At 48.3% G+C, this 21,678-nt stretch overlaps 1 protein-coding gene across 10 annotated transcripts in view; it reads left to right on the top strand.

The window, feature by feature from the left end:
• Positions 1-20,171, top strand: part of TMEM108 (transmembrane protein 108) — a 387,164-nt gene extending 366,993 nt beyond the window's left edge. For 7 of the 10 annotated variants that reach the window (XM_078071702.1, XM_078071700.1, XM_078071706.1 and 4 more), the window contains 3 exons: positions 3,833-5,260; positions 12,780-12,934; positions 18,264-20,171. In XM_078071702.1, the coding sequence (XP_077927828.1) occupies positions 3,833-5,260; positions 12,780-12,934; positions 18,264-18,386 (1,706 nt within the window). In that variant the 3' untranslated portion in view covers positions 18,387-20,171. Of the gene's footprint in view, positions 1-1,532; positions 1,667-3,832; positions 5,261-12,779; positions 12,935-18,263 lie in introns of all 10 variants that reach the window. The other 3 variants (XM_078071694.1, XM_078071691.1, XM_078071698.1) reach the window with 1 other exon arrangement.
• Positions 20,172-21,678: the final 1,507 nt, after the last annotated feature.

Raw genomic sequence — 21,678 nt, 5'->3', positions numbered from 1 at the left:
CTATGAAGTCTAAAGAAGGGCTGGGAGGTAACTTAACAGTCTTCCTAGAGAGAAAAATAACTTCACAGGATACTGATAACTTAAAAAAAGGGGAGGGGGGGCAACAGAGGCAAACATTTATTTACACTGTAAGTCTTAGAGCAAGAAGGGTTGTAGTCATATATTTCCCAGCCGGGAGGATTTTAGCCCCTGGAATGCTGCTGGTGAGAAAGTCAGGAGAATTTCTTTCCCTGAGTATTTTAAAGACTAGGATGTGTTAACCCCTCTGCCTCTAGAGTGCTGCCAAAGTTCTTCTGGAGGCCAGGGTGGCTCCTCTCCCACCTGTCTCTCGCTTACAGGGTCTCTGTAAGCTTCGTGCTGCTCTGGCGCTGCGGCCAAAAGATTGCCATGTCCTTGGTCTCCGGTGTCTGATCGTCTCTAACACATCTGGCGTTCTACCCCAGGAATCCGCTGGGCCCTTAACTGTAACTCCAACTGTTGCAGCAGCCACCAGCTGGGCACAGGCCTACCCTGACAGCCCCTCTGCCCAGGGCTTCTCTGACTAAGCCACATTGGCCATGGGCCTCATGCAGGAGTGAGGAATACAGAGGAACGAGCACCAGTGGAGTAGCCCTGAGCCAGTGGAGATGGGAGTGATGTAGGAAATGTTGGGGTTTGGAACCAACAGGCAAGAAAGAATTCTTGAGACGTCTTTGAAGCAAAAGGTGATTTTATGAAAGCACGGGGACAGGATCCATGGGCAGGAAGAGCTGCACTGGGGTTGTGATGGGTGACTGATTATATACTTTCAAGTTGAGAGGGGGTTAGGGACGGCACAAGCCTCCAGGGTATTTGGGAAGCAAGGTTTCCAAGATCCTAAGGGGGCTAGCCAGTGTTAGGAAAAGGTCATTTATTACTGTTTAGAAAAAACTCAGTCATGAGACCCTTCAGATGTATATCAGTGGGCCATATGCTTGGAGGATGATTGCTAACTTGTATCTTGGGGGATAGAGACAACAGAAGTTTCCAAAGGAATTTTTATCTGTTAAAGAAGACTTACAGGATCCTGGGAGGGCAGGCTAAGATTGCCCCTTGCCCTTAGCAAAGTATTAACATCGAGGCAGCTGAGTTCCTAGAGGAATGTCACTGCCTGTTTCAAGGACTTGTCAGTGGGCTGTAAGGAGTAAGGAAATTTAATTTTTCTTCTGCCTTTGTTTCCCACATCAGGAATTGCTGGGTAAGTGAGTGCTTCTCTCACATAGACAGTTTGAGGTGCAGTCTACTCAGCCCCTCAGAGGTCCCGAGCAAATACGAGTTGCTCGTCCTGATCAACTCATAAGCTGCCCTCGGATTGATGTTCTCTATTTGACTCATCTCAGACCCCCATGGTTGTCCCCTCGGATCACTTCGCGAAATACACTACCTGCACACAACTCTGCCTTTCCTTTTTCTGAGGGATCTCTAATGTAAGACACCTGTCTTAGCTCGGGCTGCCATAACAAAGTACCACAGGCTGGGGGTGCTTAAACAACAGAAATTTATTTTCCCCACAGTTCTGGAGGCTACAAGACCAAGATCAAGTTGCTAACAGGACTGGTTTCTGATGAGACCTCTCCCTTTGACTTGAAGATGGACACCTTCTCACCGTGTCCTCCTGTGGCCTCTCCTCTGTGTGCAAGCATCTCTGGTATCACTCTATGTGTCTTCATCTCCTCTTCTTATAAAGACACTAGTCAGATTAGATTAGGGACCACCCTAATGGCCTCATTTAAACTTAATAACCTCTTTAAAGGCCCTATTGCCAAATACAGTGACATTCTGAGGTGCTAGGAGTTAGAGCTTCAACAAATGAATTTGGGGGACACACAATTCAGTCTTTAACACTTATACTGAACCAAGGGACTCATGAGCAAAACAGAGGCTTATAAGAGAATGTCCCTCAAAACATCAGAGATCAAGACTCCCAGCCCTAAGAAGAGATTGCCTCTGTGGTGTTCAGCTGCAAGAGAAGGGGTTGGAATAACCCTGAACCAGTCAGAGCATCGTGGCACAGCAACTTCCTGTCCTCTTTCTCCTCCTGCATCATTGGTGGTGGTTGATCGGGAAAAGCATGCATTTTAGATACAGCTCGGTTTCATATACTGCAGCTATGGTGGGACTTTAAACACATTTGTTAATCTACCTGAGATCTCACTTTCCTTCCCCGTCGAGTGGTTGTGAGGATTAAATCAAGCATGAAAGACTGGGCCAGAGCAGGTGCTCAGAAAACAGTTTTTAGGGTTGACTTGAATAAGCAGAGCTTACTGTTAATATATGGTTTAGATCACCAAAGAAAGTTTGGAAAAAAATAGGTGGCTTAGGGCAAATTGTTGGACCTAGAGACCGCGTGTGCTATACAATCTGTTCAATCTCTTGTCCCTTGGCCTCCCTCCACCCGCTAATTTAGAAGTGCAAGGCGAGGGGAGCTGGTGCACGCTCAGACCCCACCCCACACCTAAGTCAGAGGTGGCTTCAGTGGTGATCCTGGGCCTGTTTCAAAGGCAGGCCAGGAGATGATCTCCCCTTCTTTGTTTCGAAACCTCACCAGGGCCCCTGCCTTCCTCGGTCAGCAACTTCGCTGACCATCCCAGATATGTAGAAATCACTGCCAGGACCCCTGCTTTGGCCATTCAGTGCTTGAATCTGGTGGGGGAGGGAGGCTCCCAGAGAGTTACGAGATAGAGACAGATCTCTGCCATTGTCTGGGTGGCTGGCAGAGCTGAAGGAAGGGCATGAGAGTAACCAGGAAGGAGTACATAAGAAAAAGGAGGAGTTCACAGGTCAGAATCAGGCCTTAGAAGTCGATCAGGCCACTCCTCAGCAGTGGAGACCAGTTCCTCCCAGGCCATGTGTTGCGCCGGGGTGGCCAGTTTTCCAGTTTATAATCTGAACAGATCCTATGTCTCACATTTATACGAGATGTGTTATTTGTAAAATTTGGCACATGCTATTATGATTAATAAATCCACATATATTTAGAAGTATTTTTAAACGTGCAGGTTTTTGTCCTTGTGCATTTCTCAATGAACTAAAAGCATACCGCTCAAAAGAGGTCCTCCTACTCAAAAGGCTGGGCATCACCAGTGATTTTCCACAGAGAGTTCAGCCACATGAGCGCCAGAGGGAAAGCAGTTAACATTAATGACAACCATAATACCAGCTGGCGTTCATGGAGTGCATCTTCTCTCCCAGGCTCTCTGCTAAGTGCTATATGTGCACCAGATCTAGTCACCCTCTGGACCCCTGTCCCCTTCGGCCTATCACTATCCTATAGCACTGAGATGTCTCTGCCTTGTTTTAAGATTGTTTGTGCACTTGTGTGAGCTCCCTCAGAGCCAGAGACTGCCCTGTTCATTTTTGTGCCCTCCAGTGTCAAGGAGAGGATAGAGACCCTCCTTACTTGTCCAGCGAATGGAACTGAATAAACAGAGGTCTGACCATTTGTGCCTCTATCCAGTCCATAAATGGAATATTCAGGAAGGGCAGAAGAGTTGGTCAGCTCTACCCACGTAAGCCTTGCACATTTGATTAAGGCTGGCTCACACAGAGCCGCCAGCCTGCCTTTGACCAACCTGACCTTGACCACTCCCTGGCCGCAGGGGGCAGCAGGCACTCAGAGGCCATAATCCTTCCCACACCCGGCCCGGCCTGTTCTGAGAAGCTGCTCTTGGGCATCAGGGGGGCAGTGTGGACCTCCAGAATGATCCCAATGTTCCTTTTGTTCCCAGAGCTCCATAGGTTCATGGGTAAGGAAGGTCCAGGCTCTGAGCGACTCCCCAGGTATTTCATCTCTTCTCTCTGTCTTCCTCTCAAGGCTTCCTCCTGATCTTGGCACTGACCGAAGCACTGGTATTTGCCACCCAGGAACCATCTCCCAGAGAATCTCTTCAGGTCCTCCCCTCAGGCACCACCCCAGGCACCATGGTGACAGCATCCCTCAGCTCTACCAGACACTCTTCTGTGGCAACTGCCCCCACTTCTGTGGTCTCACTGACCCCCCAGCCCGATGGACCCTCCTCACAGGCTGCAGCTCCCATGGCAATGACAGCGCCCCATCCAGATGGACACCCTCCTACAAACACCATCTCTACCATCATGGCGACAGCAACCACCCCACAGTCTGAAGGCCCCCTGACCACAGGGCCCCTTCCTGCTGCCATGGCAACCACATCCTCCCACTCAGAGGGCCATCCCCAGGGGGAGGCTGCGCCCACCATCCTGCTGACAAAACCAACGGAACCCACCAGCCATCCCACCACAGCACCCACCCGGGCTACCACGCGCAGGCCTCCCAGGCCCCCGGGCTCTTCCCGAAAGGGGGCCAGCAATTCATCACGCTCTGTCTTGCCTGCACCCAGTGGCCACTCTGGGAGGAAGGAAGGCCAGCGGGGACGAAATCAGAGCTCCACACATCTGGGGCAGAAGCGGCCCCTGGGGAAAATCTTTCAGATCTACAAAGGCAACTTTACAGGGTCTGTAGAACCTGACCCCTCCACCCTCACTCCCAGGAACCCACTCTGGGGTTATTCTTCCTTGCCACAGCCCCAGACAGTGGCCACAGCCATGGCACCCAGCAGGACCTCGTGGGCACCACCCACCACCCCCCTGGTGCCTGCAGAGGACAAGCCAGGCCTTAGCAGAGCAGCCCAGGGGGGTGGTTCCACATTCACCAGCGAAGGAGGGGAGCCGGACACCACTGTAGCCTCAGGTGCCCCTGCCAGTCCACAACCTGCCCCAGTGCCTTCTCAGCGCCCCCACAGTAACCCACAGGATGGCCCCAGCCACAGTGACTCCTGGATTACTGTCACCCCTGACGTCAACAGACCTCCATCTACCAGCTCTGGGGTCTTCCCAGCCACCGTAGGGCCCACCCAGGCTGCCTTCAATGCCAGTGTCTCAGCCCCTTCCAAGGGGACTCCTCAGGGAACATCCTCAACCTCGCAGGCCCCAGCCCACCCCACCAGGGCCTCAGAAAGCACTGTTTCCCAAGCCAAGGAGGAGGCTACAGCCACCCCCACCATGACCAACAGGGTGCCCAGTCCTTTCTCCACAGTGGTGTCCACAGCCACAGGAAACTTCCTCAACCGCCTAGTCCCTGCCGGGACCTGGAAGCCTGGAACAGCAGGGAATATATCCCATGTGGCCGAAGGGGACAAACCCCAGCACAGAGCCACCATCTGCCTGAGCAAGATGGACATCGCCTGGGTGATCCTGGCCATCAGTGTGCCCATCTCCTCCTGCTGTAAGTGCCTCACCCTCCCCTCACTCCTCCCTTTTTCCCTCCTCTCCCTTTATCACATCCACTTGTCTGTCCCCAGAGTTCCTTTGCCCCAGAGCTGGGAAGTCCCTACCAAGTAGGCTGCAAAACTTTCCAGAATTATAGGAAACCAGGTGGCAGGACAAGAATCATGGGTTATCCCTACCCCTAGTCCTCAGCTCTGCCAGGCCATGGCTCAGATGCCCACTCATCATAAAGACAGAGCTCCCAGGAGTGGGGGAGAACCTTCCAAGTAGTCCAGTCCAGCTCTGCATTGTGCAGAAACACCAAGCTGGAGAGGTGCCATGGCTCACCCAGGAGCCCAAAGTTAAGTGAGAGATAGGCCTGGGATGGAAGGTCACCATCTTCCTGCCCAGTGCTCTTGTCATGACACCACCCTGCCACCCTCACCCTCAAGGGCAGCCTGCTAATGGCTGTAGGACATGGCACCAAGACACCGTAGGTGAACATTGGCACTTCTAAACATACAGCCTTCAAGTAGCAGAGCCCTCACCTTCCTCTCCCACTTCACATCCATCTTTCTGCCTGTCTTTCCTCCCCTCCCTCATCTATTCTCTCCTGCTTTTTCTCTCTTTCTCCAAAAAAAGAGAGGGGGCTTTGATCTTGCAGGAATTTCTATTAGCCTTGGCAAAAGCAGCAGTTCCTATAGCTAAATTGAGAGCCTGAGAGTTACATGTGAATTTAGCTATTCTCCTCCCCAGTTTTATTTGTTCATGGATGGTGTGAGCTGGATGCAGTGTGGACCTCATCATTGCTTCCACTGGTACCGGTGGAGAAGGGCTCTCCCCAGGCCACCAGCACCAGGCCACCAGCACCTCCTTGCTGCTGCCTGTCACTGCTTTAATGAGAATTTGAGAGATCCTTCCCCATGTACTTGATCCTAGATTCTTAGAGTTTCTCTAATAACGTCCCAAAAATCCTAATTTTAGCTTCCCCCACCCCTACACAGTTATCATCTGGCCTCCTTCTGAATCCTTCCAGGGGTGAGAAACCCCCTGTGCTCCTCAGTCATTGGACAGCCCATTCTCCTTTGACTCCCTCAGGTTGTTACCCAGCTTTCGTGGAAGCCTGACGTTTGTCTCTGTAATTTCTACTCTATGGTCCTAAGCCCTCTGAAACCACACAAAACCAGTCTATCTACCAACTCCTGAAACATTTGAAATGGTGCTCAAAGACAGCTTTTCCTTTTCTAAGCTGCTCATCCCTATTCCTTCAAGTCTCTTTATACGGCCGCATTGCCCTGGCCCTTCCCCATCATCTGCCACTCTGGATGACCACAAGTTTATCGCTGCTCTCCCAGAAGGGAGCATAGCATTCCACATGCCCAGCCATGGCAGAGGAGAGCAGATGGTGGTTCCTTTGTTCTGGACACTTCAGTCACACTCAGGAAGCCAACACGGGTATCAGCTCTGTTGGTTGCACTAGCTGTCACATCACACCATGAGCTCATCCTGATCTCAAGAGGAATGAGGCCCCAGAAACTTTCCACAGAGGAGGCTGTTAAGCCAGCTCTCCCAGCTCTTCCTCATACTATGGGTCATTTGAACATTAGTGTAGGAGGTATATGCCTTTCACAGAGCATAATTTCTACTTGGCGTTGTACCAGCAAGATCTTTTTTTTTATTTAATTTTATCTTATTATGTTATGTTAGTCACCATACAATACATTATTAGTTTTTGATGTAGTGATCCATGACCAACAAGATCTTTTTAAATCTAGATTCTGGATTCTTTCGGAGAAGCCACCTCTGCCAGCTTTTTGTTTCTTTCTGGTTGACAAGCAAAGCCAACTTTCCATGTCAAAAGTAGGCAGCCTCCTTCTGCTCAAGGACCCAATTCAGGAAAAGTGAAAATGTTTGCAGGTTGCGTATTTTATTCATTCATTAAGTGCTTTTTTCATTTATTGTCTCTCATGGAAACCCACATGAATGCTTAAAACTGTGATTGTCCACTTCTAAAACAGAAGAATGATAATGAGAAAATGTAGCTCTATTAGCTAATAAATTATTAATAGTGGTCATATTTGAGAAGTAACCACGTTAGAGACAGCTTTCTAATTTTCCATTCTTTATGTGTCTCTAGAAGCTTTAGTTTACAAAATGAGTTCCCATTATTTTTAATCAATCCATCCTCAAAACAGACTAGCCAGAGGAATAAAAAACATAAACACACTATGCAAGGAACATACCTTATAGGCAGAGACTAAGTCACCAGGTGAATTGACTTGCCCAGGGTCCCAATCACATAAGTCAGCTCAGATCCGGTGGTAGAATCTGTCTGATTCAACACAATATTTCCCAAGTGCATGCCAAGCACTAGGGAATCGAGATATACAATGTGGCTGCCTCCCACAGCTCCCAGAGCCCTCTCCCCACCTGGGCCTTTCTCTTTGCCTGAGCTGGACAGCACAGAGTAGATCTAGCTTTCACCCCACAGGCCACACCCACCTGTGTTTTACGGTTGTAAAAAGACTTCTACAGCCCTTTTTGCCATGTGTGAGTTTGAAATTAGATCTTACTGCAAAGCCAGAAAACCCATGGGCTGCCTAAACCATGCATAATAATGTCAGCCAAGACAGAAACAAGGACACGGCCTGGAACTGCACCTAGAGAAGGCTCCCGGCACTCTGAAAGGAGCCTTCAGGTACTGGGATAGGACGTACTACTTTGTAAAGGAAGCTATGAACCCTTTGTTCAAAGTGGACTCTTGCAGCACCTTGGAACCACAGACTCCATGTCCTTCAGCATCTGTCTTGCATTCCCACTGTCCACATGGGAGGCTCCCCTAAGCCCTCACCTGCCAAGATCCCTGCCTTAGCCCTTGCTGCCCCCACATAAAGCTCCCTATCCTGAGTCATGGCCCCAACTCCTGTGGGACCATCCTGTGGGGGCTCTGTGAAAGTCCTGATGCAAGAAACATCAAGATAGGATACTTGTCCAGCTTCAGAATACTGTGCTCTTTCAAAGCACAGATGAGTAAATATCCAGGCTGCTTTCATAGCCTAATCCCACTCCAGTCATCAGACAAGCAGACCTCTTCCAGCAGCTGCATTTATCCTAAAGCTCACTCTACTGCCCTCCAAGAAGGGTCTTCTTTGCCAGTTTGCCATATATTTCAGGCAGTCTGGGTTAGTAGCAAAGTGCATGCATAGATTTCCTCACATCTGGCTTTTCAGACCAGCCCTGACCTTGTCCCTGCTTTCCTCCATCTACCAGAAACCAGACTTCAGGTGGCCAGGCTTGCTAGGCAGATGGTTGAATCCCCTGCTTCTGTTGGAAGCAAGGGGTGATCATAGCAAATCTCAGGCCTGCCCAAGAAGGGCTGTCATCAGTTCCACCAACCCTTCCAGATCTTGAGCCCCACCCAATGGCCGGAAGGATATATGTGCTAGGACTGAGAAATGCTTTGTCTCCTGAGCCATGCCAGAGACAGCCACACAGGGGCTCAGATGTGCTGAAAACCTAAACTGATCGGATCCAGGCCACATTTGGCTGGGGCAGAGGAACCACGTGGCTCTTGAGCTGGTCTCTGCTGCCACCATCAGGATGCAAAGAGCCCACCACCTCCTGTTAGAACCTCTGAGCCTGGCACTGAATTGGTCCTCGCCCACCCCTGTCAGTGCACTGGGCTTTCATCAGGAGGTCAGTTTTGTGGCTCTGCCAAGCTCCCTGGCCTCTCCTGCGCATACCACATCCATTCTCAGGAATGTCTTCACCCTGCCTCCCTGAAAAAGATGAAAGGCTTTATGGATGATGAGAACAGTAACCAGGCCAGCTGCAGATGTTTTTCATCACCAATCTAAGTTGAGCCTGGTGAAGCAGAGTAGCACCTCTTTCTGCCCCCAGATATGTGAGGGTCCATGCGCACTACGCCCCAGAGCATTCTGGCTTCCTTCCAGACATGTGGTTAATGCCATTAGATAGATGTATCTCTTACAGGCCCAAAATGACTTTGTGGTTATTACATAAGAAAACATGGGTCAGAGTTACTCTTTCCATGAAAGAGTAGAATAAATTGGAATGAGAAGGAAGTGTGACCAGGAGTGTGGAAGGGAGTATGTCTCCTTGGGGCTTATGAACTAACTGAAGCAACGGGGATGGGGAGTAGGCTCAGAGCCAGGCAGGGTTGTCCAGGGACTGTCACCTCAGCTGGACCAGAGTACCATGCTCTCACAGCTCTTCTCTGTGCTTCCCAACCAGCACCCCCTGCTGGGAGCCTTCTAGTCCCACCCACCAGGATGGGGAGCCAGATAGCCCCCAAACCTGGTTTCTCCAGGCCTATAGCCTCATGTCCAGCCTGGCCTCCTTCCATATCCTGAGGCCTCCCTGAGCCTCCTTTCCCAACCCCCAAAGTAGGGAAGTGATTGTCCACAGGCTGGGCTGGTCCCTCAGGCTGGCACCACTGGACCAATCCTCCCTTCCAGGATTTCAGTTTTCTCATTTTCAAAATCAAGGAGCCAAACTGAAATATGTTACAACTACCTGTCTTCTAACTTTTTTTTTTTAACATTAAACCTGCATAAATCACTGGAGAAGAGGCCTGGTATGACAGAAAGGCTTGGCTCGTGGAATCAAATGTGTCACAGCACCTCTCTTGCTGGCCACTTGTGGGGCTTGGGCACATTACTTAACCATTGGTCCAATGTCTTCTCACCTATAAAAACAGGACTAATATCCAGTGTGTTAGCTCAGGGCCTTCAAGAGGCAGATGCCAGGGGCACCTGGGTGGCTCAGTCGGTTAAGCATCTGACCCTTGATTTCGGCTCAGGTCACGATCTTGGGGTCATGAGATCAAGCCCTGCATTGGGCTCTGCACTGAGCGTGCTGCCCACTTGGGATTCTCTCTCTCCTCCCTCTCCCCCTCCCTGCTCACTCTCTTTCTCCCTCCCTCTCTCTTAAAAAAAAAAAAAAGAGGCAGATGACAGCATAGGCTTGTGTTTGCACAGAGTTGTGTCATTTACAAAGTGCTTCCCCATGCCTCAGATGTGTTCCCTGCAGGGTTCAGGGCAATATAAGACAACAAGCATCACCCTGAGGGTCACAAAGACCCAGGTCAAGTTCCATTAATTACCTGAGTGATCAAGATCAATTCTGTTAACTTCCATGAGCTTCATTTGCCTCTTCTGCAAAGAAGAAGAGTAACAGTACATTCCTCAGACAGCTATTTTGTGGGTTAAATCAGACCGAAAGTGCCTAGGTCAGTGCTGGGCATATATTGAGACTCCATAAGTCTGAATTGTACTTTTTCTTGGATGTAAGGTCAGGCCACCAAAATAATGAAAGTTCTAAATCACAGGTGGTCCCTTGGCCTTGAGCCACTCAGTAGTCATGTAGCCCAGTTTTTCTTTCTCTTGTGGAGGGTACTGGAAGAACAAGAAGAAAACTCTCATTAAATAAGCACTGACTGTGCATCAGGCAGTGTGCTCAGCATTTTGCATTCATGATCTCTAGCTCTCATGACAGCCCTGTGAGTCCATAGTAGTCAAGTGCGATGAAGTGACTTACCTAATGTAACACGCAGCAGAGTCAGACTTGAACCCAGGCCTTTTGGACTCCACGCCCAAGCTCTTTCTACGGCCAGGCCAGCTTCTATTGTAAATGAAAGGGCACTTGAGAGGTACTGGGAATTCCCGGAGAGAAACATTCAGGCCTGGAGCACTAACAATATTTGAGGGGAGAAAGCTAGGAACAGAGTTCCCTGTTCCAACCCCCAGACCATCCTGCAACAGGGCCAGCCCTTCCCACAAGGCAGGGTCCTGGTCCCATGTCCCGAACAGGCCCAGGCCCTGGAGCCAGGGGCAGTGTGGGCTTGAGGGGGCACTGGGCTGGGGGTCAGAGGACCCAGACTCTGCAGCTTGTGCCAGTGCAGGCGAGCAGCATTATGACCTCTGTTTCACCAGGTTGAATCCCCCCAGGCCATTTCAGCACCCCAGTTCCAGGAGCAGGATGGGAGGGTAGTGACAATGAAGAATAAAGATGCCAGAAAGGGGGGAGTCTTGCCCCAGCCCAGCCATTCACAGACCTGTGACCTGTGGCAAGTCAGCTGGATGCTTTGGACCAGTCTTCTCATCTGTAAAATAAGGAGATGCCCTAAATTAGCAGATTTTCAGGCTGAGTTCTGCATCTCCCCCTCCTCACCCCCATTCATCCTTCAATCACCTCCTTCTTTGGAAGGAAGGGAGTGAAGAAAAAAGGAGAACTTGAGTTTGGAAATTTTTCAAAATTTGAAAGTCTATACCAGCCAGTCTAAAATTTCTTTTAGCTCAAACATTCAGAAATGTCCTTTATATCTTTAAAACTTTTTTAAGGGTACCTAGAAAAGTAATGAGCAAATTAGAAGCCTTTCTGATCAAAGCAGATTGGATCAGTAGAAACTTGCCCAATCTCTTGCCTTTGCCTGGAAGCCTTTTCAGGTTGAGATGCCAGCAAGGCCAGCAGCTGAGAAGAGAACTACAGAATTCCTGTGTCATCCCACAGGGACTGAAGGGGTGGGCCTGAGGTCTCAGCCTGTATGGGTGGCAGCTTTGGCAGATACCCCACACCCTGGCATGTTCAAGCCCCCCCACCCCCACCCCCCAATGCTGGCCAAATCCTCAGGCTGCTGTGGGCAGAGCTGGCACTCTGCTGCCCCCTGGTAGTCATTGCCATCACGGTGCTGGCCTCTGAACTGCTGGATCTGGGGTCCCCTCCCCCCAGCACAGATGGTTGGCACCTCCAAGATGTTGAGTGCAGCCCTGCCCACCCCTGGCCTGGAGTTTCAGCCACCCCACAGGCTGTGGTGATGGTAAGCCTGGCAGGGAGATGCCCAATCTTCATTTACTGGCTTCTCCCCAAGAAGGCAACTGTCATCCTTGTCAAAGGATCACCCATTGCACTATGTGAGCCTGGACAGGCCACCTTACCTCCCCAATCTCAGAAGCCTTCCCTCTTGGCAAGCCGAAGCCCCTCTGTTCCCACACCTGGTTCGTTAGCAACATCCAAATATACTCATTCCCTCCCTGGAGCCCTCAGAGTAAGTCTCAGAGATTGGACAGACAGGGTCGCACATTAAGGTCACCTCAGGAAAGCCTTTCATGATCACCCTAAAGCATTCTCTCCCCAACTCCTCTCCATTGTCTCTCTCACTTCACCCTATTTTATTTTCTTTGAACAATTATTGCTATCTGAATTTACCTTATATTCATTTTGTTTATTATAGATCATGTGACCCCCCCTCTGTGCCCCTCCATACACAAACTCGGAGGGATGTTTGTGACACAAGACAGCCTTGTCTTTTTTTCACTCTCTCTCTCTCCTGGAACCTGGCCCAAAGTTGGCATTCGATGTATGTAGATAATTGTTGAACCAACAAACAAATTAACAAATGGGGTAAGTGGGTGAATATATGACCATCACAGACCCACCTGGAGACTTGCATCTGTCACTCAGCAATGCTGGCTCCTTGCTTGTCTCCCTCCCCTCTCTGACTTGGACTCTCTCTACAGCTGTCTTGCTGACAGTGTGCTGTCTGAGGAGGAAGAAAAAGACGGCCAACCCAGAGAACAACCTGAGCTACTGGAACAATGCCATCACCATGGACTACTTCAACAAGCATGCTGTGGAGTTACCAAGGGAGATCCAGTCCCTTGAAACCTCTGAGGTAATGAGCCCCAAACCAAGGGGTGCCCCTGGAAGGTCCGCCCCACCACAGGGAATAGCACAGGCTCCAGAGTAAGCCGTGGAGCCTCTGCCTGCTTCTTAGTGTCTTGCTCCTCAAAGGATGGTCCATAGACCAGTAGCAGCAGTGCCCAGGAAACTACAGGCCGCACCCCAGCCCTACTGAATCAATCTGTATTTTAGCAAGAATTCCCAGGTGCTTTCTGTGCATGTTGAAGTTCGGGAAGCACCATTCTTGGGACCCCGGGTTGCTGGAAACAATTCAATAAGTATTCGTTGAGAACCCATTTTGTGGCAGGCAGTCTCTGGGGATTATGAAGATGAGAGCTTGCTCTCAGGGGGCCCAGATTCCAAGATGTGGTTGAGGTATGAGCCCTAAGCATCATTCAAAAGCAAACAAACTAGGGGAGATACAAGAAGAGTTGCAGAGAGCTGTAGAAACCGAGAAGAAAGCCTTCGCAGTGGGGGTTAGGAAGGATAAATGGATTTTAACAGGTATTCCAGCAAAGGAGGTAACCTGAATAAAGGTGGGAATGTGGGCTGCACACAGCATATCATGGGAGAACAGAATACGTTGGGTCAGGAAGTGTTGCCCAAAACACCCATCTGGCCAGTGAGAGAGCTAGGCCGGTAGGAGACCGGGTGCTCCTTCCACTCTCACACAGAAGGTGAGGCAGAGGCCAGGGCACAGCAGGAAAGGGAGATTGATTAGGAGTGGGCCTGAGTGGGCTTGAATGGAGTTTATACTTCAGTCTTGGGCAGCGGAGGGTCATTGAAAGTTTTGAGCTTTGTGTGACCTAGTTTTAGAAAGATTGTGCTGATGACCTGGTGAAGGTACTCTGTATGTGATTAGTGAATGGATAGGAAGGAGAGGAAGGGTGGTTCAATGCATGAATGAATGGATGGAAGGACAGGCAGGAAGACAGATTCAAAATAAGTAGGCTAGCTGGAATGTAATCGAGATGGCCCAGGAGAAAGATGGCAGACATCTGAGTAAAATCAGTGAGAGCTGAGAAGAGTTCTTCTGGAGACAGTCCCTTCTTCCCCTGCGGATCCATCCCCCACTGCAGCCAGGGTGGGCTTTTATAAACATAAATGTGATCACATCATTCCCAGACTCAGAACCCTTCAGTAGCTTCCTGATGCTCTTAAGTTCACAGTATTCTGCAGGGCCTGTGAGGTGGGCCTGGCCCAACTGTCCAGACTCATGTCGTGCCACTCTCCGTCTCATCTGCTGAGCTCCAGCCACACTGGATTTCTTTTCATATCTTTATGACACCAAGTTACATCCCATTCTAGGGCTGTGCAGGACTGTTCCTTCTGCTGGAATGTCTTCTGTCCCTGCCCAGCACTCCTTCACCCATCATTCAGGCCCAGTCTGTCACTTCCTCAGAGAGGCCTTCCCTGACCTGCCAGGCTGGGTTCTGCTCTCCTATCATATGGTCTCAGCTCCTTATGCTTTATGCTTTTCCATCATGGCACTTACCAGAGTTGTAAGGATATAGCTGCTGGCCTGGTATTAGTTTAATATTTCACTCCCCAACTAGAATACCCAGTTGCTTCCACATTGTGAAACCCAGAGGTCGGTTCTAAGCATATCTCTTACTCGATCTATCAGCAGCATCAGCACCATCAGTCATTTCCTCCTCAGAAAGTTTCTCTGTCTTCACCCCATCCGGTCCTGGCTCTCCCCCACCTTTCAGCAGCTCCTTCTCAGTCTCCATCACTGACTCCCCGTTCTTTTGCCAGCCTCTAATCACTGCAGTGCCCGGGCTCAGTCTTCCCACTGCTTCTCTTCTCTCTCTCCTTAGTTTCATGACTTTAAATACTATCTCTGCACCATTGACTTGCAATTTCCATCTCTGGCCTTGACATTTCCCCTGCATCCCAACTCATGTACCCAGCTACTGCCATGCATGTCTAGTGGGCAACTCAAATTCAATATGCCCAAGATTGAACTGCTGACTTCCCCTCCCCGCCCAAATACCCAGAAGTTCCCTGGTGTTTCTCATTACATAGATGGCACTGCCAGCCACCTTTTCCTCTCACACTCCATATCCAGTCTATCAGTAGATGCTCTTGGTTCTTCCTACAGAGGGGTATTTTTCACCACCTGCACTGGTGCCTCCCTCAAATCATGGATTGCTGCAGTAACTTCTGAAAACAAGGTCTCTGCTACCGTCTTGCCTCTGGTAGTGTGTCCTCCACACAGTACCCAGATGATCTTCTCAAGGAAGGGCTTCATGTCTGCCATGGCTCCTAGCCGTCAAATGGCTCCTCTTCACACTTTGAATAAAATCTGGATTCCTCTTACCAGACCCTTCATAGGCTGGCCCCTGCCCACCTCCCTGGCCACCTCCTGCCAGACCTTCCATTGACTACACACTTGAGCCACACCGGCCTTTGGCTCTTCCTCAACACAGTCCTTCCAACAACACAAGATTGTTCTCGCACCTATGTAAGATGCTCTTTTCCTGGTTCCATCCCTCACTTCTTTCGGGTCTCTGTTCCAGTGCTGCCTCTTCAGGAAAGCTTTCCCTGACTTCTCTATACAGAATAGAAGCCCACCCTCCACCCCATGGTTTTCTATCCTCTTTTCTGCTTTATTTTCCTTCAGAGCACTTCTCACCACCTGATATTGCATCATTCTCTGTTGACTGGCCCGTTCTCTGTCTCTCCTACTAGAATATAAGCTGCCTGAGGGCAGAAGTTTGTTCTGCTCACTGCTCTATCCCTAGCACCTAGAACAGTGCCCAGAACATGGTAGGTACTTGGTAAATGTTTATCACATGAATGAACCATAAGTTTTATTCACAGTTGACCCATCACCCAGCCCAAAGCCTAACACACAGTGGATGCTCAATAAAAATGTTGAACTGAAAGAGCAACAGGCTTCATGAAAGCATTGACCTTTAGTATGGTCAGTATAAATCTTGCATAGCAAAATTAGCAACTACACTTATTGTGGTGAGCATTTCATAATGTACATAATTGTCAAATGACTATGTTGTACACCTGAAACCAATATAATATTGTATGTCAACTACACTTCAATAAAAAATAAAAATGTTCTGGGGTGCCTGGGCGGCTCAGTCATTAAGCGTCTGCCTTTGGCTTGGGTCATGATCTCAGGGTCCTGGGATCGAGCCCCGCATCGGGCTCCCTGCTCAGCGGGAAGCCTGCTTCTTCCTCTCCCACTCCCCCTGCTTGTGTTCCCTCTCCTACCGTCTCTCTCTCTGTCAAATAAATAAATTTAAAAATCTTGAAAAAAAAATAAAAATGTTTTAAAAAAAGTGTTCCTGAGAACTATTCTAGTGAGTGAAAAAATGAGTAAGTTGGCAAAGGGGCTGGCCACGCTTTGAGTGTGGCTTGTGAATCTCTGAACTCTAAATTTCTCATACTCTCTTTGCAAATTGGTAAATAAAAACCAAAGCCAAAGGACAGTGTCTGTGAGCTTACTATAGAAAAGGCTCTGCTTATGCAGCATCCCAGTTAGTCATTCCAGCCCAAAGCACTGGGGCTGCCATTGGACAAAAGCCAGAGGTTCTGGTAGAGCTGCCCCCTGCAGTCACCATCCCAGGTCAGGAGGTTACAGGAGAACCAGCAGCAGGAAGGTCAGTTTGGCTTCAGAATGAGTTTTATCACTATTTCTCTCCCAGCAGGTCTGCTGCCCTCATTGTGCTTTATTTAGAGTAATGTTACAATTTGTTCCAACTCTCTGGGCACACGCAGGCCCTACGGACCACCCATAGTGCGGTCATGCGGTCCCAGGATGTCTGCCCTGCACTCCACAGCCTGGGGCTGCACTCACCACCTGCCCTGTAGCTGCCAACTCTGGTGGCTGCCAAGTGCTTTGCCTAAGCAGGTTTCTCTGGTGCCCTGCTCCCCTTCTGGGTTGATGAAAGCAGCAAGACACAAATCCAGGCTGTACCGGCAAAAGTGTGATGCCCAAAACATGCCTGGAAATTTTTCCATACTTTTTCCCGCCCTCTTCCTTCCCTTCCTCCTCCTCTTCTTTTTTTCTTTTTTCTTGTCTGTCATTTTCTGCGTAACTTTCTCTTTTACACTGCAGGAAGTGTCCACATGGTTCACCCTTGGTGAACACTTGCTTTGTAAGAACTATAAAATGACATGCCAGAGCTCAGCCTCCAAAATTTCCCTCCACAGCTCAACCCAAAGCCCAGTGGAGAAAGGGGATGCCCTGTTTTCCTTACTCAGAGGGCTGACCCCCTGTCCAACTCTCAGATGGACACTCAATCGATTCCAGACATTGAAGAAAATTTTTATCTTCTGAAAAGACATTTCACCAACAAATGGCCTTTCTTCCTTTCTCTCCTTATTATCCATAAGGCAATATGTACTCCTCAAAAATTATACATGTTTTGCTTAAAATAAACTTCAGAGAATTAATTGTATCTTCTTCAAGTGAAGACAACTAAGCAAGTCTGGCTTAAAGCAGTTCAACCTTGGCATATTACTGAGTCTTTGGTAGCCTATAGGTTCTGAGACATCAGGTTTTTTTTTAGAATTGGAACAAGCTATGACTTTTTTTTTTTTCCTCAAGTAATACCTGGGCCTGAGTCTGAGTACAGACGTTTAGTGGACCAAATGTTTGCAGTCCTTGTTACTTGAGGCCAAAACCATTCAGACGACCTAATCAGTGAATTGCCTGTCTCTAGGCTTTTTCATTTCTGAGGCTGTGTAAACAGACTGAATTTTTCACTTACCACCTACTGTCACGTAGAGATTCATATCTGTTCACCTCAGCACATCTAGTGATACAAGAAATGGGGCAATAATTCTGACCAGGCTCTGGGAGGGCTCAGGAAGAGGAGGAATGAGCCCCTGAAGGCTCAGACAGGTGGGTGGTAGGAGAGGAAAGAGGTGAGAAGTGTAAGGTGTGAAAGTGCAGGCAGGAAAAGCCGCCAGGTCTCCCAGAGATCTGTGAGAAAGAGGCAGGAAAGAGAGTCTGGGGCCCACACAGACCCAGTTTTGCCCACGAGCTCAGTGAGCCCTGCGCTGTGTGTCACGCATGGCAAGCCCTCTCAGACTTCTACCCGGAGAGCAATGCCATCTCTGGCAACCTGAGCTGGGAGTCATTCAGGGAGCAGGAAATCTTTTCCAGAAGCTGCTATAAAAATCTGAAAGAAGAGCAGAGAGGGCTCTGCACCTCAGCACTGGCAGTGAGGGTGATGAAAATGTTTACGGAGCCAATCCCATGTGGAAATGGATGTCCTCATGTGTATTTCTTTATGAATGGCCACCACCTGAACCCTCCGAGTACATACTATCTCCTCCCTCTCTCCTCCCAGGACCAGCTCTCGGAGCCCCGATCCCCAGCCAACGGCGACTACAGAGACACTGGGATGGTCCTCGTCAACCCCTTCTGCCAAGAAACACTGTTTGTGGGAAATGATCAAGTATCGGAGATCTAACCACAGCAGCCCTCGCTTTGCTGTTCCCTACCTTTCGTCTCTAAATTATAAATACACAAATATATATTATAAATATAATCTTTGTGTAACCCTGACTTAATAAGAAACATTTTCAGCTTTTTTTTCCTAAGAATTGTCAACATCTTTTTTATAAGTGTGGTTTAAAAAAAAAAAAAACTTTACAGAATGATCTGTGGCTTTATAAAAATAAAGGTATTTCTAAGCAAAGCAGTTGCATTGATTACTTCTCTTAATAACTGTCCTTGAGCATTTGGGGGTCCCAACAGCCCCAGACAGGTGAAGGAAGAGACAGACCTATGGAAGTGAAATGTTAAAATGGTCAAGAGCATGGCCCTTTGAGTGCTTCTTAAAGTTCCAGCTCTTCTTGATTCAGTGGGACCCCAATTCCTCCCCCTCCTTATGCACACCAGTGAAGGCAACTGGGCCTCCTAGGGAGAAGCAGCAGACTCGCGCACAGGGCAGGAAAAGGGAACATCTCATCACTCCAGTGGATGAGTATCCTGCCCCCACACAGTGGCACCACTGGCTGTCAAGGCTAATTCCATCTGAGTTCAGGACAGCAGGCAAGAGCACGCCGCCCTCAAGAGTCTGTGGAGGATGTCAGGCACCCCAAGGCCACATCCCCCAACATCACATGACAGAGAGCTTCCACTGTGCTAAACAACAGGACTGCCTTGCCCTGATGGACAAAAAAGGCCCCCGCTTAAGCACATTCCTGCATCCTCTCCAACACCCACATCAGCTTTCAAACTCGTGCCTTTCTCTGGAGATGGTTTAGATGTGGATCCTAACCCTGGAGCTTGGGAATGCTTGCCCTTCTTCAAGGATCAAATGTTTATTGGGGCTTAGCTTTGTTTTCTCAAAAAGCATCGCATTGTGCCCCTTGAGGAACATGCTTATGTAAAAGGCCTTGAAGCGTGGAGCTGTAATTTTCTAAACCCTCCTGCGATCTTACAAAAACAACATTGCCAACGTGGATCGCTTGGGAGAAGACATCATTATACCCTCCTTGGCACTGCAGACCTGCTCGTGGGTCCGCAGGTGGGCTTGCCACCCAGCGCTCATTTCCCAGTCTCCCCTGCACGGCTGCCTTCACCGGTGGTGGGCCAGCCACCTCCCCAGCCCACACTCAGGAGAGGTCAGACCCGCAAAGACGCACCAGGGGCTTCCACAGATGGCTGCTTCTTACTTTTTTTCCTAGTAGATAGTGGTGGGGAGAGAAGAGAACTGCTTTGACTCTTTCTCTAAAAGAAAATTAGTTTGATAGTATATTTTGAATATAGATGTACTTATAGTCAGATTGGGAATTGACTTGAATGTTGATTCATATGTTTGTGTTGTTACTGTGGTCTTTTTATCATAACTTTTTCCTTTCTTCCTACGTTTCCTTTCAAAAAAAGATGGCCTTCAAAAATGTGTGTTCTCAATGTTGTATGGATCTACTTAACATGAGTTTGGTGGTTGTCTCTCTTTCAAGACACTTCAACCCATAAGGAAGCAGGTTAAATGTTGCTCTGAGATTCATTTGCCAGCGAGCTGCTGTCTGACCTTTTAACCTTATATTTCTGTCAGCTATTGCATTTCCTATAGCAATGTGTGTGCGTATATAAAGAAATCTGTTTGTAAAGTAAAATTATATATAACATATGTAATCAAAGATACATATGTTATATATATATATGTGGATGTATGACTTATTTTTCCTTATCCACAGAATTCAACTACCGTGTATATATAAATAAACTTATTTTATTAGCCAGAGGATTAAGTTGCTAACACATTTTGCATTCTTTTCATTTTAAAATAACTTTTAAGTCTTCCTTAAGGACCGACACTGCTTAATGTTCATCTATATTTTTTAATCTATTTTAACAATAAGTTGGGTTTTATGAGTGTAGTGAGCTAACAAGATTAGCAATTCATCATTTGATTATACAAATCCTTTAGAACATGTTTGTGATTTCTCCAAAAGAGAGTCATCTCTCTTTAGGTCTTTGGAAACATTGGTGTCATGTAGGGTACATCCCTTGTCTCTCCTCTTCCTCGCCCGGGGATGGGGGTTTTGCTGTGCATATCTTTGGGTCAGAGAGAGCTGCAGTTTACCTGGCCACTGAGAATTATCATCCTGTAGAGAATAACAGTTCGTAAACATGACCCCTGTGTAAAACACTCAATCAGTATCTTGAACCCTTCATTTAGCCTCGGATGATACGCCCTGGAATTCCTACAGCTTCTCGAGATCCAGTGTTAGGAGGATGTTGTTATAACAGTCTGCTGGGTGCCATGGGCCCTGCACGGTGTACCAGAGGTGGACGTCTAAATAAATAAGGGACACCACCAGCTTTTACTTGATCAAGTTGGTTCCTTAATCTGTTAATCATATAACCAACAATGATATTTATGAAGTATCTTCTATGTCATCTGAAATAGACAAAGTAGAAGGGGAAAAAAAGGTTGTGGTGTCTTTTTTTTTTTTTTTAAGGTTTTATTTATTTATTTGACAGAGACACAGCAAGAGAGAGAACACAAGCAGGGGGAGTGGAAGAGGGAGAAGCAGGCTTCCCGCTGAGCAGGGAGCCCTCTGCGGGGCTCAATCCCAGGACCCTGGGACCATGACCCAAACTGAAGGCAGACGCTTAACCGACTGAGCCACCCAGGTGCCCCAAAAAGTTGTGGTGTCTTAATCAGCAAGGAAGAGCACATAGAATATTCCAGTAGGTAATCGTAGTTTCGAACTCTGCTTGTGTAACTTTGAATAGTACCCTAGTTCTCTAAGTGTTGGGAGACAGAGGGGTTCCTAGATAAGTCGCTGGACTAGGAGTCAGAAGAGGCCTTCTCATCCCAGCTCTGCTACTTTCTGGACAGGGGACCTTGGACGAGTCATTGGAGCTTTCAGGGTCCTCATCACATAAGGAGTTAATAACCCAACCCATCATCTGACGTGTGATGATATTTCTGAAGTTGTGCAGTGCACAGCCCAAGTAGTAGTACATGTCAACCTTCTATCTACTTCCTCAGGTTGAATTGAGAATTCAACGAAATAAAGTATGGAAACCATATACATCACTAGGATGGATTCAGTACATACTAGAAGTTGACTCCCTTCCCCTTCTTTCACTTGAGGTATGTTCCCATGTTGCAGGATTTGGGATAAATATCCAGCTCTGGGTTTTGGCTACTTGGTTTCTCTGGTATACAGCTTAAGTGCAGTGGGTTTTAGGTCCATTTTGTTATCTCAGAAGATCTTTTCTAGACTTGGAAAAGTATTCGA

The sequence above is a fragment of the Halichoerus grypus genome, chromosome 1, assembly GCF_964656455.1.
Source record: "Halichoerus grypus chromosome 1, mHalGry1.hap1.1, whole genome shotgun sequence".
In the NCBI taxonomy this organism is placed as follows: Eukaryota; Metazoa; Chordata; class Mammalia; order Carnivora; family Phocidae; genus Halichoerus; species Halichoerus grypus.
This window is presented reverse-complemented; position numbering and strand designations above follow the sequence as displayed.